The 15,617-nt window shown below is 33.7% G+C and overlaps 1 protein-coding gene across 1 annotated transcript in view; it reads right to left on the bottom strand.

Annotated features, from left to right (window-relative positions):
* Positions 1 to 2,498: 2,498 nt before the first annotated feature.
* LOC122574435 overlaps positions 2,499 to 15,617 on the bottom strand; it is a 32,312-nt gene continuing 19,193 nt past the window's right edge. Inside the window, exons 2-8 of the mRNA XM_043742086.1 lie at positions 6,011 to 6,196; positions 5,561 to 5,708; positions 5,103 to 5,379; positions 4,571 to 4,814; positions 3,870 to 4,007; positions 3,472 to 3,759; positions 2,499 to 2,989 (exon numbers count right to left, since the gene is read on the bottom strand). Of these exons, the coding sequence (XP_043598021.1) occupies positions 2,607 to 2,989; positions 3,472 to 3,759; positions 3,870 to 4,007; positions 4,571 to 4,814; positions 5,103 to 5,379; positions 5,561 to 5,708; positions 6,011 to 6,196 (1,664 nt within the window). The 3' untranslated portion in view covers positions 2,499 to 2,606. The remainder of the gene's footprint in view (positions 2,990 to 3,471; positions 3,760 to 3,869; positions 4,008 to 4,570; positions 4,815 to 5,102; positions 5,380 to 5,560; positions 5,709 to 6,010; positions 6,197 to 15,617) is intronic.

The raw sequence follows: 15,617 nt of genomic DNA, 5'->3' as shown, positions 1-15,617 counted from the left end.
ATGCCGCATTATCGGCCTTACGTACACCGATGTCGTAATGGAACATTTGGGGATACTGTTCCAATTGCATAATTGATTTCCTTCCACACAGCTCTCTAGTCGTAATTGGAAAGAAATTCCTCCATGATTTTTTCTCGTTGAATAAGTGAAATGCTTTTATTTCTTCCTAAATGAACGTTCCATTTTTTAAACTATTTAACCGGAGAAAATTATTTTTTAGTAATTGATTATATGTTTAAAAGTTTGAAGAATAAGGAAGCTGCATTTCGTATCTCGAGGAAAATGGCAAGTCAAACTATATATAATGTTATCTCAGCTTTAAGAAGTTAATTGCAGAGAGACGTGTATGCATAAAGTAGGTTAACGAAGGAAAATATTGGCAGAATCGCTTTACGTGTGCATTATATTTTAATTTTTTGTTACTTTGAGTATTTCACTGTTTTCGCATTTATTGTTATCTTTATGTCGGAAATAAATTTGTAATAAAGAAAGGCAAAAACAACGAGGTACTTGATAAAATCACGTTTCTGTATTAACAACGTTACAATATTACAATATAGGCAGTTTATTCGGTGTTGTTTCTTTTGCTGCAGCGTGTAATAAACAGTAATTCGTAAATTATTGTTCTTTGTGTCGCTTATACAACATGTTAGACTAGTAGCCTTGCGTTATCATCGTGATAACAACAATATGATAAACGTAACTTAAACGCGACATCACGTAGGCAGTGTCGAGTCATTAAAATAATGTTTCATTAAAAATACTCTCCGACTGGTTCTCATTATTATATTAGATATTCATCAGGCTATTTGTTTAATGATATTCTTAACTCGTTAAGGATCAAGCAAATAATATTCGGATAATAGATACTTTACGGATTAGAAAAAATAATTCTCGGTATATATAAGAATTAATTATACAAATTACAGAAAAAATTCGTAATGCATACAAAATTTACATAATTTAAAAAATGTGCATTTTATCATTGTACTATAAAAACTTTAGAATCTAAGTAGAGAAAGAAGTAAAGATGAAAAAAATATTTAAAACTTTCTTGAAATAGAATATACTGACGTGAATTGACTGAAAAAAGTTGCAAATGGAATGTTGTATCAACGCAACGTTGATCCTTAATGAATTAATTTGATGGGTTCTTTAAATAAAATTATAGTGTTTTTCGCTCGATCGCACGAGATATTACAATTGTAACACCAGTTTGGTTTCTCTGTACAAATCCTTGATATACTGGCTTCAAATTGTTCTTAATGGACTATTTCGGGGCTCCTTAACTGTAATCTACGTTATAATACCACACGCATGTGCATACGCTCATTGTCACGTATATAAGTATGTATATATATGTACATAACATGCGTATGTATGGTTCTAATATAAATAGTTTGATAAATAAATAGTGTTGTTATTTCTTTGTATTTGTACCGATCGCCCGATCACAGAAAGAGAAACGCTGCACGCATGAATATTCTCTTAAAATGCCTCGAACGATACAACGGTACAACCATAAACTCTTTTATCCGGCTACATATTTATTCGTATCGTTATATTATACCATTTATCGCTGCATACGAATTTCGTTTTGGACTAGTTTCAATATCTTTAGCTAGCATTGGCTACGTGCAAGCAGATTCCTTCGAAAAAGACTCTGGGTCACAACTTTTACATCGACATGAATCGAACGATCTTTTCTTGTGTTTAACAGAATTATTCAAAATTTTAGTTTAAATTTTTCAACATTTCTTAATAAAATAATAGATTTTAATTTTCTATGATTCACAATTTCTAAAATAAAATTATGTTAAAATAAAGAAACTTGAGCTGTTTGTTTGAATGTGTCCTGTCTTTCTTTTTTGATAAATTGACCAAAGATCGTTTGATTCGCACATTTACGCGTGGCAGTGAACTAATACGAAGCTTTAAACAAAGACGTCGACGGGAGTCGAGGTTATCTCCATGTGGACGGAACGTTTCCGTGGTTCCTCTTGTCGAAAGCCGACGTTATTGTCCTTAATTGCACTGCGAATTAAGTGACCCTTACTGGAATTTCCTACAGCTCCGTAGGGACGTTTAACGCAGATTAACGTGTTTCGTTCGCAAAACTATCGCTAATATGATCTCTAACAGTACCTTAAATCAAAGAGGAACAAACGAGACAGACGATCGAAGGCAGCGCGATAACGAGAAATGTCAGCCTCTTGGATAATTCTCCTCATTTTTTTTAACTTTTTAACTCTTTTAATTTTATTCGTGCTTCTGATTTTCGAGCCTCCATTCTCATCGCATAACAATAATTACGTAATAACATCTATCCTTTTTTATATTATTCCAATTAATGAATTATTCCAAAATTCAATTTGTATAAAATTCGTAAAATATTGATTTTCAGTGTTTGCAATTCCAATTCATATTCACTTATACAAGTAAATCAAAATTTCTTTTACATAATGAAAACAGTATATATACAAAAATTACATTACAAATTTTAAAAAAAGCAATTTAAGTATCCATTTACATCGAAAAAGTCGTAAAATTTCATTCAGAAGTATCCTTAGAGAGTATTAACAGCTTCTTGGATTTTGGTGATCGAGTTACGTGCTTGCCTCGTCAATCACTGTGATCACTCTATTAGCAGGAGGCACATTTGTCACGTGCCACTTGGGCTTGGGATCGGTCTCTTCGTTAGTCGGTTGAGGCCCTGGGGATCGATCCAAATTCGATTGACCACCCTTTGAACGAGCCAGGGACCATCTTCGTCCTCGACGATCCGTGATAATCGGCATTTCAGCTATCAGATTGTTCTCGAATTCTGACAGCATTAGATAATTCTCGACCTTGTTGCACGAGGTTATACAGTCTCCGATGTAATCAAGGTCCTCAAGCATGTTGTCAGGAAGATCCATGTCCGCAATTCCCTCCTCGGAGATACACGTCAATTCTGGCTTCTCCGGGGTAAGGCCGTCGATCAATTCACCTGCAATGAGATTCCATCGTTTGCTATCTCGTTTTGATTTTTTCTTTGATGTTCTAGAGTTGATTGACCCTTGAGGTATAATATAAAAATTCGTGGTTTTAGAGTGGCAACCCTCAGTTGGATTATATGTGATCATAACAATATGGATTATATTTGAGTTGGGTTATTTCATTTTAGGATATTCAATCTTAATTTATATCTTATATTCTTAAATATTTGATTTTAGTGTTCAATGTACTTAAATTTTATGTGTAATTTTTTTTTTTTATTCAAAGAAGAGATCCTATGACGGATATAAATATGAGGAATAAATGAGGGAAGCAGTAGGGTTAACCTAAACTCTTGTGGTTTGCTTACGGCCCGAGGATATGTAAAAGAGATTTAAAGTAGATATTAAAAATTTTATGTCGAAGATTTTAATCATAAAGGCAACAAAAAGTTAGTCAGAATTAATATAAAAAATAACGTGTGAATAAATTTACCTGGATTTGGTGCAATCTCAGTTCCAAGTACAAGAGCAGCCGCAGCAGCTCCTGCAGCAGCCACATGTGGACCATCGTTATCTGGTTCCTGGCTGAACGACAATTTTCGGCGTTGTGGACAATTATCCGAAACGCAGAGGTGCTTAGTTCCGTTAGATCTTATGTGTTTATGCCTCGATAAATTTCTTCTGTGAAGGTCTATGAAGAAGAGAGTGAAACTGCCTACTAGAACACAGGTCGAGCTGAAGTAGTAACCAGCCTTCCCACCGTAGTTAATGTTCATGTATCCTGAAAAATCTCATACTCTTAACATTTTCTTAATCGATATTATATTACGTTATTGAAAACGTTGTAACATTGAGAACATTTTTCAAACAACTTAAATATTTCACTTTTACCTGAAATTGGAACTCCAATTGCTATTGGTATAGCTTGGGAACATTGCACGAAACCCCACGTTCTTGCGAAATTTCTTGCTCTGACTCTCTCATAGGTGTACATTTTGAGACTGTAGTGGTAACCACCACAGAAGATGCCTGCAAAATTCAGTGTTTCATCTTAATTAAAACCGGAATTAACTTGAATTTATAATAAAGCAGTGGTAAAATTCGAATTTTGGGGCGAATGTGAGTCATTAGTGAGTTAATCAAAGCCAAAGTTAAAAAAGGAAGAGTTTTTGAGAATCTTTTCGAACGAGGTCACTGTCATTATTCAACATAGCTTTACCTGTTTTATTTAATCTTATATGAGCAAAGCTCTATCTGCAATGAAACATTCTTTGTAGAAGAATAAATAAAAAAAAATACATTAATGAAAAAGAAAGGAGATGAAATGATAAAAATATTATATATAATAATAATAATAATAATAATAATAATAATAATAATAATAAATAATAATAATAATAATGCATAATAATAAACTATATATATAGTTTATTATTTAATATTTATTATATAACATATTATATATATATACATATATATATATAGTTATAGATAATTCAAAAGAATCGAAGACTTAGGAAGGAATTAGATGTATATCCTGAAAGAATTTTTTCTGAAGTATTCACGCACGTTTACAGGCGAGAATACTGTACCGTAAATCCAGGCGAACAGCACATATCCATGATAATTTCCTTGAACGGCAGTGAGGGCCAAAATGCACAATCCGCATACAAATATCGCTGCTTGCGTAAGATACTGACGCGCTATCCTGCATTCGACGCTGCGACGCACGACTAAAAGGCCAAAGGTGACACAGCCGAGGGTCCAGGCCAAACCGAGGTAAGCCTGAAGTAGGATCACTGTGTCACCAAGACCTTCTTCCTCGGCCTGATGTGCCTACAATGAAATAAAATATTTAAACGACTAAATTTAGTTCAAAATACTTTCCCACTTTTGCAGTTATTAGATTGCGGATGTTTATGCAATTTTATATTTTTATAGAACCACCAATAAAATGGAATTTATATAGAAATTTGTTTCTCCTATTGAACATTATAACAAGCATTTTGCTGTGAATATTTTATAATTCTATTGCATATTATATGCATTCTATCAATTTTGCACTTTTAAATATTCCAAACATATAGCATTTAATTATTTAAAGAAATTTATTACACATTTTACCAAGTAAAATATCGGGGTGTTGATCCCGAAGGCAGATATTCCAGTGGACATCAGCAATATTCTTACTGTTTTGCTCTTCAGCGTACTGAAGTCAAAGAACGGTGGTCCGTCGTCTGTCTTGTTTTTATCTTTAATTTTACGTTTTTGATTTTTCAAATGTAAAATGGCTCTACGTTGTGGATGATACAGGGATGCGCTTCGATAAAAGGTACCCAGGATGAATGTCAGGAAAACGACACCCGTAACTGCCTGAAGTCCTAAGCGCCAACCAATTTTGCTAAAATCGGAATACAGGATTTTTTATAATTTTGATTTTTTTTTTATTTAGGAAAATTTTTTCTCTTTTTTCATTTTGAATCAAGTATTTTTATGTTACATCACGCTTGACTTAACAAATATCAATGAATATGAGTTAGAGCTTTATGTAATAGCTCAGATAAGAATATCTCTTTTGTTACCTAATCATTCCCTTTATGAAAGCCGACATTACAGCGATACCAAGGCCACTTCCGGATACGATGAAAATCTCAACCAGTTCTCTTCTCCTCTTAAAATATTGCGCCACCATCAGCGTGCTACAGTCCCTCGTCATGCCAACCCCTATACCTGCGTAAAGTAATTAAACACAGTCCATGAACTTGCCATTATCTCGATCCCCCGGTATTTCTTCCCAAAGTGAAGTTTTATCTAAGGAATTATTCAAGGGAATCATTTGTGTTGAAACTGTCGAGGGTAAAAGTGACGTACGAAAACTTGTAAAAGTCGAGTTACAATTGCTTAAGAAGGAAGATGGATGATGTTTAATCGATAAAGAAGAATCGTTATATTATATAAGTTCTGTCATTTTTCTTTCTTCTATGAAAAGAAACAGCAGTAGAGGAATTCCTTGTATTTTTACAGTGACTCACCGACAACTGTACCGTAGCTGAAGAACAACTGATGGAACTGCGAGGCAAAAGAAGTGAAAAGGCAACCGAGTGCTGTAATGAGGCCACCCAAAACCGCGGTGAGTCTTGTACTTTTCCTCCGGCAGAACGCTATTGTTACGGGTGAAACTAGCAAAGCCACTCCCGTAGACATTGCTCCCAGCCACCCTACAAGAAGGTAAAACTTTTTTAATCGCTTTTTGATCGTTGAACATCGTTGTTTGGCTTATATCGTTTTCAGTAAAAAGACGGTATGTGATATACGTAACACCATGCAAGTTCATTAAATAGCTGTATCTCTATACATGTACTTTTTTTAGTAACTTATAGTCGCATAATAGAAATGTTTCCAAGTTTGAAACAGATAAAATAGCTTTACAAAAACTGGGATCTATTATATAAACTTTTCATTTATTACGAGTATGAATTCAAACGCGAATTTTTTAGTATTTTTGATGAAAATATTGCTTTTGTTAACGATATACATAGTTATATATTTTTGAGAAATATTTTGTATTTTATTTGGATCAAATTTTACATCAGGCTAAAATTTTGTTTCTGATTCATAGAATTGAAATAGTTACGTAGTTTTTAAAAGTCTACAATATTTTCTACAAATTAGAATTTCTCAATAATGGAACTTCGAAAATAATGATGAGTTTTTATATTACCGATGGTTTCGGCTTAAATAACGCTTGTTCTTCATTTCGCCTAGTATACTTTTTGCCATTTTATTGTTCTTTCCTTATGCGACGTTTGTAGCTTATTATATTTTTCTCATTGCATAATTCCGCTTTTATATCTTAAATGAAGCTATTACTTTTTTAAGCTACATATATGTACATAAAATAATTCTCTTCCATCACTGCACATTAATGGATAGCTCTTGCATCTTTTAGATCCGTCCCTTTTTCATATTGATCGACAGATTTTCTTAAAGGAACTGTCTTCCTTTGATTGATGAGAGCAGTTAGTGATTGAGATATCAATAAGTAGATATTAATCTGATATTTCACGAAAAACAGCTACTGAAGTAACAGACCCAATTTATTAGAGACTTGATATTTCATAAAATATTAAAGTATATAAAATATTATATAAAGTGTATAAAATATTATATAAAGTGTACAAAATATTATAAGAGGTGTATCGTAAGAATAATTATGAACCATATTGTACCTCGATAATTTCCTGTATATGCAATTTCAAAGAAAAACAAAGTGATATTGACTTAATTGATCAAACACCACGATCAAACGCTTCACGCGCCTCATCATCCATTGATATTCAAATTCTCTCAAGCTTCATTTGCACCGTTCGATATACGATTTATGCGGTTCGTATGCCGTTACGGACTCGAGTTTCGCCCCTCGACGTTCGATCCCGACAGTCCATATTTCACCTTCGCGGTTTGTAATCATCATAAACGCTTTACGTTCCCAGAGTTCCTCTCAATTAGAACCATATAGTGGCATGATCGATATTTCTGATTCGCTATTTCGCGCTACATACAACACAGTATTTTCACTACGATTCTCGCCTTCGTTCAATTGGTTCACCGTTAAGAGATCGAATATGATAAATCGATTCCGTTCCGAGACAGAACCACGACCACTTTCATCGTCGGTTCTAATCCATTTTGAAACAGCCATAAACGATCGTACCAGTGATCGTTCTTCCTTGCTTACGCGTTTTCTTTTACCATGACCGCAGCGATCGGTCTTCTTAAAACCGCCTATTAAATGTCGACTACCTTGCTAAACAGAAGTTGACTCGCGATCGAGGTTAAGACTGTTTTAATTACGGCCACGACGAATAGTCTGAACGACTAGCAGCGCTCCGCTCGGTCATTTAATTAATTTTCACTGTTTGCCGAAGCCGCGTTTGTCGAGTCGACTCATCGATCAATCGTTCGAAGAATGCCGTCCATCGTAAAAGATAGAGCCGGCTCTCGTAGACAAAAGGGTACTCCAGAGGATAAAACGAGAGGTTATTAATCTTGCAACTTGCTTTTGACGGTCACGGATGCAGTCTTTATTGAGAAAGAGGGCTGGAGTGTTGCTGCATCTACTTTGATTCAATAGCTTTGTCGTCGGATCAACACGATGAATTCGAATGGAGTCTTTCGAGTAAGTGAATTGCGATTTTTGAAAAATTTGTTTACGATACTTGTACTTGAGTGATTCTTTAAGTGTGAAAGCGTTCTTGAATTTTTCTAGGTTTGAAGAATTACTTTCTTTTCGTTTAATTCGAAAAGAAAAATTCGTGGTATAAATTATGTAGAATGTGTAGAAATTTTATAGAATCTGACTGTTATCATGTACTAGATTTATTCTTCCCAAACGAAAGATACAAAGGATGAAGACTAAGGGATGTTTCCCTTAAGAAAGAAACAACTGTTTGGGACGAATTTATCGATCACCTGACCGAGCAGTTCTTTTTACGACTTAGTTACAAAGACACCAAGTTATCCGGATGACAAAAAGGACCACTTATTAATCTCGGCAGAAAGGTTGGGACATGATAGGCTCCGTGTTAAACGATTCCACGTTTGTGGGAAATAACCTATTCGTAAGGCATGGCCCGTTTTTTTACTCTCGGACTTTTCTTTCCCCTTTAATACCTCATCTTTTTTGTTCTATGACAGCCACAATTCTTTTTGGTATTTTGATAGTACGAAAAAAGGTGGACATAAAATAAATAAATTAGAAATAAGATTTGAAATAAGGAAAATAATTTTTTTGACGTGTGTTTTTGAATAAATTTTGCAAGGAACTTAAATAATGAACTTAAATAATAGTATAAATACATATTTGCAGTGTTTCGATCACAATTATACTATTATCCAATTAATTATAATTGCTATTTGATAACACTACCAGGAAAAGCCGAATCAAAATGCTCCATAAAAAGATTAGGAAATATCGTTTTCATAAATACAATTGCTTGCAGTCTTTTCATTAAAAAGAAACATAGATATTTTCCTACATTTACTAATAATAGTAAATTATTTTTAATACAGACAATTATTTGATGATCGTTTCGAAAATATAGGAAAGATATATATATAATAAAATTAGACAAAACTCTGATAATCATAGTGCTAAAGAATATAATTTATAAATAATTCTTCATAAATATAAAACATTTACAAGACCATTGTATACCATGTATTAGTAATGTACTGCCATAACGTACAGGATGTAGTACTGTAATAATGTAGGAAGTGAAAGCAAAAATATTCATCGCGAACTTGTAGATTTCAAACAAGATATCCACTGTATAATGCTGCCTCTATTATATACCGATTCCATTTCCTTGATCCCTTGCCACCCTTGTCATCGGTCAGGATCAGGATTCTCTATCGAAAATCCCACCAGTGTCTAGCCCACGGTTTCACCTTTGAATTTCTTTTGAAGCCAGAGAACGAACGAGAGGGAGAGTGAATTGGCGAAAGAGAAGGTCAATGACCCTGCAAGATTCTAAGCTCGCTTTCATAGCAACTGTATCTGAACGGGAAGCTCGGTTATCTCGAAGGAATTTCGGTAAAGTATAAAAAGTATAACCGAAGATCTATACAATGATCGTTCGTTCATTACAATAATTACAAAAATTCCATAATGTGGTCTTTTCCCTTAATCTCACGCGATAAATATCTTTAAGGATTCATTGTTCAGCGAATGAGTTTTTGCTCCTTTTCCTTTTTGACACATCGCGAAAAACTGGGTCATTTGTGTCAACATTTACATTTTTGTATTGTTTTAGTCTTTCAAAGAATCTTCCTTAATCTTGTCTCTATTATATTATATGATTTGTTTTTAAGTGAAATCTTTAAATAATTTTCCAAGAAGAATAAAAATTCGCTTTGAACAAGTACGAGTGAAATTTCGCGCGAAAAATTTAGGAATATCTTTGTGTGTGTATGTGTGTTCGAGTTAATTTTTTATTTAATTTAAATTTACCATAGATTGTATCATCGTTTGCTCGATATTATTTAAAATTCAAAATCCAGATATTCTTTTAAAAATACTATTTATCTTTTCTTCATCGTCATCGTAAAAGGCCTTACAGGTTGCACAAAAACTTTCGCGTGTCGTCGAAATGTGCTTGGTTCTTAAACAACGACGCTCGTAAACGGACAGCAAAAAGGGAAAGTAGTGCTCGTTAGTAGTTAGAAGAGCATCGGGAGAATAAAGAATAGAGAGGCGGCAGGGCTCCAAAAAAATAAGTCAGGCGATACAAGAGTTAGTTTTACGACAACGACATTAACGTGAAGTGATTTTAATATCAGTTTCTGGGATCATTTGTAAATAATAATAAAGAATCGCCTTCAACTCTCAGTCTAACAACACTCGATACGTAAAACATTTCTGAAATGGTCATAATTATAGTTTCTCAAATACAATCGTTCCTTTTTTCCCAGCCGCATGAAATATTCATACGATATAGTATACTCGACGCTTCCTTCTCGCCGTCAAGGTCCTGCTCAGAGTTCAACTTCGTGAGTTTCTCTGTTTGGCACTGGCTGCGCACGATAAATTTTAAAGTCCTGTTCGAGAACATGTGGACCGTAGGAATACACTAGTTAGATTTGTATTCTTCTGGCAAATTTAAATATAACTTGATATCAATATGTTCTATGTGTGGGGCTGATGATTTAGGAACGTGCCATGAATTAGGATAGATGGCTCTTTTAGAAACATCGAATGTGTAGAGTTCGCAAAGTAGCTGGTGTAAGCTTTTATGATGACATGTGCTGGTTTTTATATTTATACACTTATATCGTACCATTTTCTTTTAATTTTTGTTGTTTGAAAGCCATAAAAATTTCTGGTTTTATTTTTAGACCTATTCCTACTTGTCACTTTATTTTAGTTTATTAAAAAAGTAACTTTTGCGAAAGATTAATATCATATATTACGTTTTTTCTAAAATTCTTTTAACCATAATCTTAGTTATAACATATGCTTTATTAAAGTATATTTTATTATTGTATATAACGTATAATTTTAACATTTTCATATAAGTTTTCATGTCTGTTCTGAAAATTTTTATGTTTTACGAATTTTAAAATAGATATATTCTACATCAAAACTGATATCTTCCTAGTGTCTACATAAGAGCGTGCGCGTTTTATTAAGTAATTTAGTCACGGAGAGGCTGTGAGCGCACAGTTAAACATTGAGATTAGAAAATAGGATCGTCGATCCTTGCATATCGTACCTACGTTGAAAACAGGTTGACGGTATCGTTTCGTTCCTTCCAACAGCAACCATGCTCCGACAGCCCCATGAATTCCCGTGGCAAGAATTTGTACCATAACGCCGGTTACTACGACCACCCAACCCCAACCATTCTCTGGGTAGTAATGCTGTCTTATGGTACATCGTGCGATGTATCTACACCGTGCGAAAAACAACCACAATAAGAGCACTGAACGCTTGCCTTGAAGGCTTATACGATTTACTTATGGTCATTAAAAATTTCCACTTTAACTTAATTATTCTTAGCGAAGGAATATGTAGTGTATACTTATCGCTATAACGTGTCTATAAGATCGTTATGAACATTATAGTATATTTTATAATCACTGTAGACTATTTCAAAGAACATTTCAAATTTTCTTATAGAAAATTACAACTCGATTTATAAAAGTTAACATTCATTGTATTGAATATTTAATCAGCTGCCTAAAATTTACAGTTATTAAAATAAATGGTCAAATTAGATTTTGCTAGTAAATTTGCGAAAATAGAATCTAGAAGTTAATAAAATTTCAGTAATAAAAATATGCACCATAAAAAAGAATGGATGGTCAAATTATTGACTAAAAGGACCACGTAAATCGTATCCGCAAGGTCAGACCTAGGATCCTGATTTTCATCTTCTTCGATCTCCTTTGGACCTCTTCGTTCTTGCAAACAAACGACTCCTTCGCACTCTCCTGAGAAGGAAAGTTCACCTATTTCACCGGAAGTCGCTACCCCGCTGTCCTCGCGAGCAGGACAAAGTACGACATTCCTTTCGTTGCGGTTTCGATTCTTCATCCCTTGACTATTTTCACCAAGGCACACTGTCCATATTTACTATCTTTTGTTTCTCATTATGGAATACTATTTCTGTCTATTTAATTATTTTGGTCGCTGCAGTTTATTAAATTAAAGATTTTCATATAAAAAATAAGATTAAAATTTTAATGTTTAGGTTGAATTTCCAGTATTAGAGATTTCTATGTTAAAAATATTTTATCGTATTTTGATCTTTTATTCGTATCTATACTTTACAGCTGCCTTCTGTTTCCTTCCTTTATGTTAGAAGGTCCACAAAGCATATAACTTTCAAAATAAATTTGCCATTCTTAATACCCGAGGGACAGATGAGAAAGATGATAAAGAAGCAACGGTCGAATATTCACCGTTCGAAGATTACCCTATAAATAAGTTTATTCCGAAAATCATCCTCAGGGAGGATTCATCGTTTCAAAACTAGTTTTAAAACTACCACATAGAGAAAAATTATGATATAATAGAATTATGTTTAGAATCGGATCTAGAATATTCTATAGTAAACATGTTTAGAAATATTGTTAATAAAATTTTATAGAAGGCATTGGATTTCAATTTCATGAAATGACGCTAGTAGCGTCGAAGTATATTAATAGTAAAAATATGTTGGAAACTTTATTCCGGCCATGGTGGAGATTAAATCCTATACCTTGTGGCAGATGGAAGATAGCCACGCAGATAAAGTTGGTAAACCAAGTGTCCTTTCTATTCTTTTACTCGGAAAGTTCCGCGGGAGAAGTTTTAAACCGAGTCAGAAGTTCCACTTCAGAACAAAACTGAATTGGAGACTAATGCCTCGACTCGAGCAACCTACTATCTTTCTACTTGTTAAATGAAATAGAAGAAAAAAAGTAATATTGTTTCCTCTCGCTATAATATAAAGAATATAAAACATTCGATTATCAATACCTCGAAATTAGAAACCTAACGTTATTGAATTGCCAAAGAACTTGTAATATCGAAATTGTCAAAAACGAATAAAATTTGAAATATTTAGAAAGATATACTATAGTAATTTCTTTAGGTATAAATTTATTGAAATCGGAAAGAGATAATTATTTCGAATTCTGTTAATAATGAGCAACGAAATAGGGTTGGCATTCCTGAAAGTCGCCAGGTGGACATCGATCGAATTGAGTTGATCGCATGGATATTGCATGGATTTTTGTAACGAAAGGATGCAGAAAGTTTAATACAAGGATGTCTTGCATTATTAGCTCATTTTATTTGTGTAAAGACAGTTATACTTTATTTTCGTTATACCTAACAGTGCGTGTAAAGTTTACGTTGTAATAAACGAATTAGCGAAATAATTAAATCGAGAGTCGACTGATTAAAACCTACATGCGCTTTAAGAAATTCTCTCCTGAACCTATATTTATAAATACTGAACGTGACAAATAAAATGTTCCAAATGACTTAGAATGACTTATATGTGGATGACTGAATATAAGCAATTGTATCTTTGAATCAGAAGCTTGAATTAACATATTTCTCTATTCGTAATACCAAATCATCTTATGTAATCTGTGCGAAAAATGACAAAAGATATCATATATGAAAGAAGAGTATCGACATGATCACGAGACAAAACAAAGACTCATTTAACTCACTCGTTTAAATCTAACATGTGCACATCCAGGTCACAAGTAGCAGTGTTCTCCGTTGAATTACACTAAAAGCTCGGCAAACAAGAGCAAAGGGGGTGCGTTAACTAAAGAGCTGAATGTGTAGACATATTCCTGGTCCATTGTAATTGAATCGAGCTGGAGCGGGTAAGTAAATGAAAGTAAAAGTTCGTGAATATACCAGCAACAGAATTTTAATGCGGAGCGCGCGATTTTGAAAGGTAAGCGATCCGTAACAATGCGACGATTCATATAATCTAAAGCGGTTCGGCCCTTCGTTCGTATTTCATATTCAATACCGGATGATTTTTGGTTAAATTTATTGCAAAGTTGTTACACTATTTCGGCTCAGTCGAGCAAAGAGGGAGAGAAAAATGGTTTAATTGAAATTTGATTTCCCTATTACAATGGAAAGATTTTTTAATGCATTTCATTTAGGAAATTTTTTATTCAATTTTTCCCTTAGTATTGTAGGTATCTATAGAAAAAGTGTCTCATGTGGAAAATTCAATAAAGTTTTGTCCACTACATTATGCTTGGATCGCGGTAAAACTTTTCTAAAATAATCAGTTTCCAGCTGAAAGGGGTCAACGATGCTACGTGTTGTTCGATCGAAATAAAAATACCTAAAACAACATGCCATACCAAAAAGTATCACGTAGCATTCTTTTTCTTCTCTTTCTCATCTTTTTCAATTTTCATCTTTCTGGAACTAGCTTTTTCAACAAAAATCATTCCCGCTCTGATTACTTTTAAAATTCATCAAAATATTATTAAAAAAGTAATAAATTCTAATTAAAACACAAAATGAAAAATTTATGAACCGATGATAATAATAATATTTTCCATGTCTCAGTGTTTCAAACCACCATAAACACTTCAAGCCATGTGCACTGTTTCGTATTTCAAACTACCTATTCCCTCGAGCCAAATCGACTGCACTTTGTTTCCTGTCTTGAGTAAAGCCCGATTGACACTTTGTGACAAAAAATCACGGGATTTCAATAGAAAAGGGACGTAACACGCTAGACGAGAGGCGCGTTGTCGAACGCGGACTGGATTCGGTTAGGTGGTTCACAGAAGAGGACCGTCGTAAGCTGGGCTTGCGTAGGGGAAACCAGTGGGCCAATCCCTTCGTTTTCCAACCTAGCCACGTGCTTTCATGGCCATACAGTTTGCGTTTGGATTCGTGGTGGTCCGCGATAAATCGGGTTCGATTCAAATATCTGCGATGGTCAAGCTTATCAGTTTTGCATATGGGGGAAACTAAAGGATGAAGAATCGATATTTTAGTTTTAGGCAAGAACGATTAGGTATATTTTCCCAATTGTTTGTCTCTAGTTTTTTTATCAGTTTTGAAGGAGCGAACGGGACTAAATTATTTAATAGACAGCTTTTGAGTTGCAATATTTGGTTTATCTTGGAACATAGTTACAACAAAGAAGTGTTTTAAAATTAATCTTTGCATAAATTATGTATTATAGAATGATTATATTGGTCTTATTAATATTATTTTTATATTAATTGATGGACTTATTCTGGGAATGAAAGATAAAAACTAAGAGATTGAATAAGGAAAAATATCAAATAGTATTAATTCAAAAAATTGTGTTGGTAAAGTTTAATCATTTAAGAAACATTGCACAAAATCATCTAATAAACATATGTATTTAATAATTATATGTTTGCTATATCATTTCGTTACTTAAAAATTCAGTATCGATTTATTATCCCTACTAGTTATAGGCTCTTGAAAAAAAGCATAGACTCCTTTTAATTAATGTAGATAATTGAAGTGGCACAAAACCGTAATTTTCGATCAAGAATTGAATTAAGCTCAGTGCTCCAATGCATTCAGCCCGCTGAGCAAATCGATAAAACGGTTTACCCGATCTG

Source organism: Bombus pyrosoma, linkage group LG1 (assembly GCF_014825855.1).
Source record: "Bombus pyrosoma isolate SC7728 linkage group LG1, ASM1482585v1, whole genome shotgun sequence".
NCBI classification, from domain to species: Eukaryota; Metazoa; Arthropoda; class Insecta; order Hymenoptera; family Apidae; genus Bombus; species Bombus pyrosoma.
This window is presented reverse-complemented; position numbering and strand designations above follow the sequence as displayed.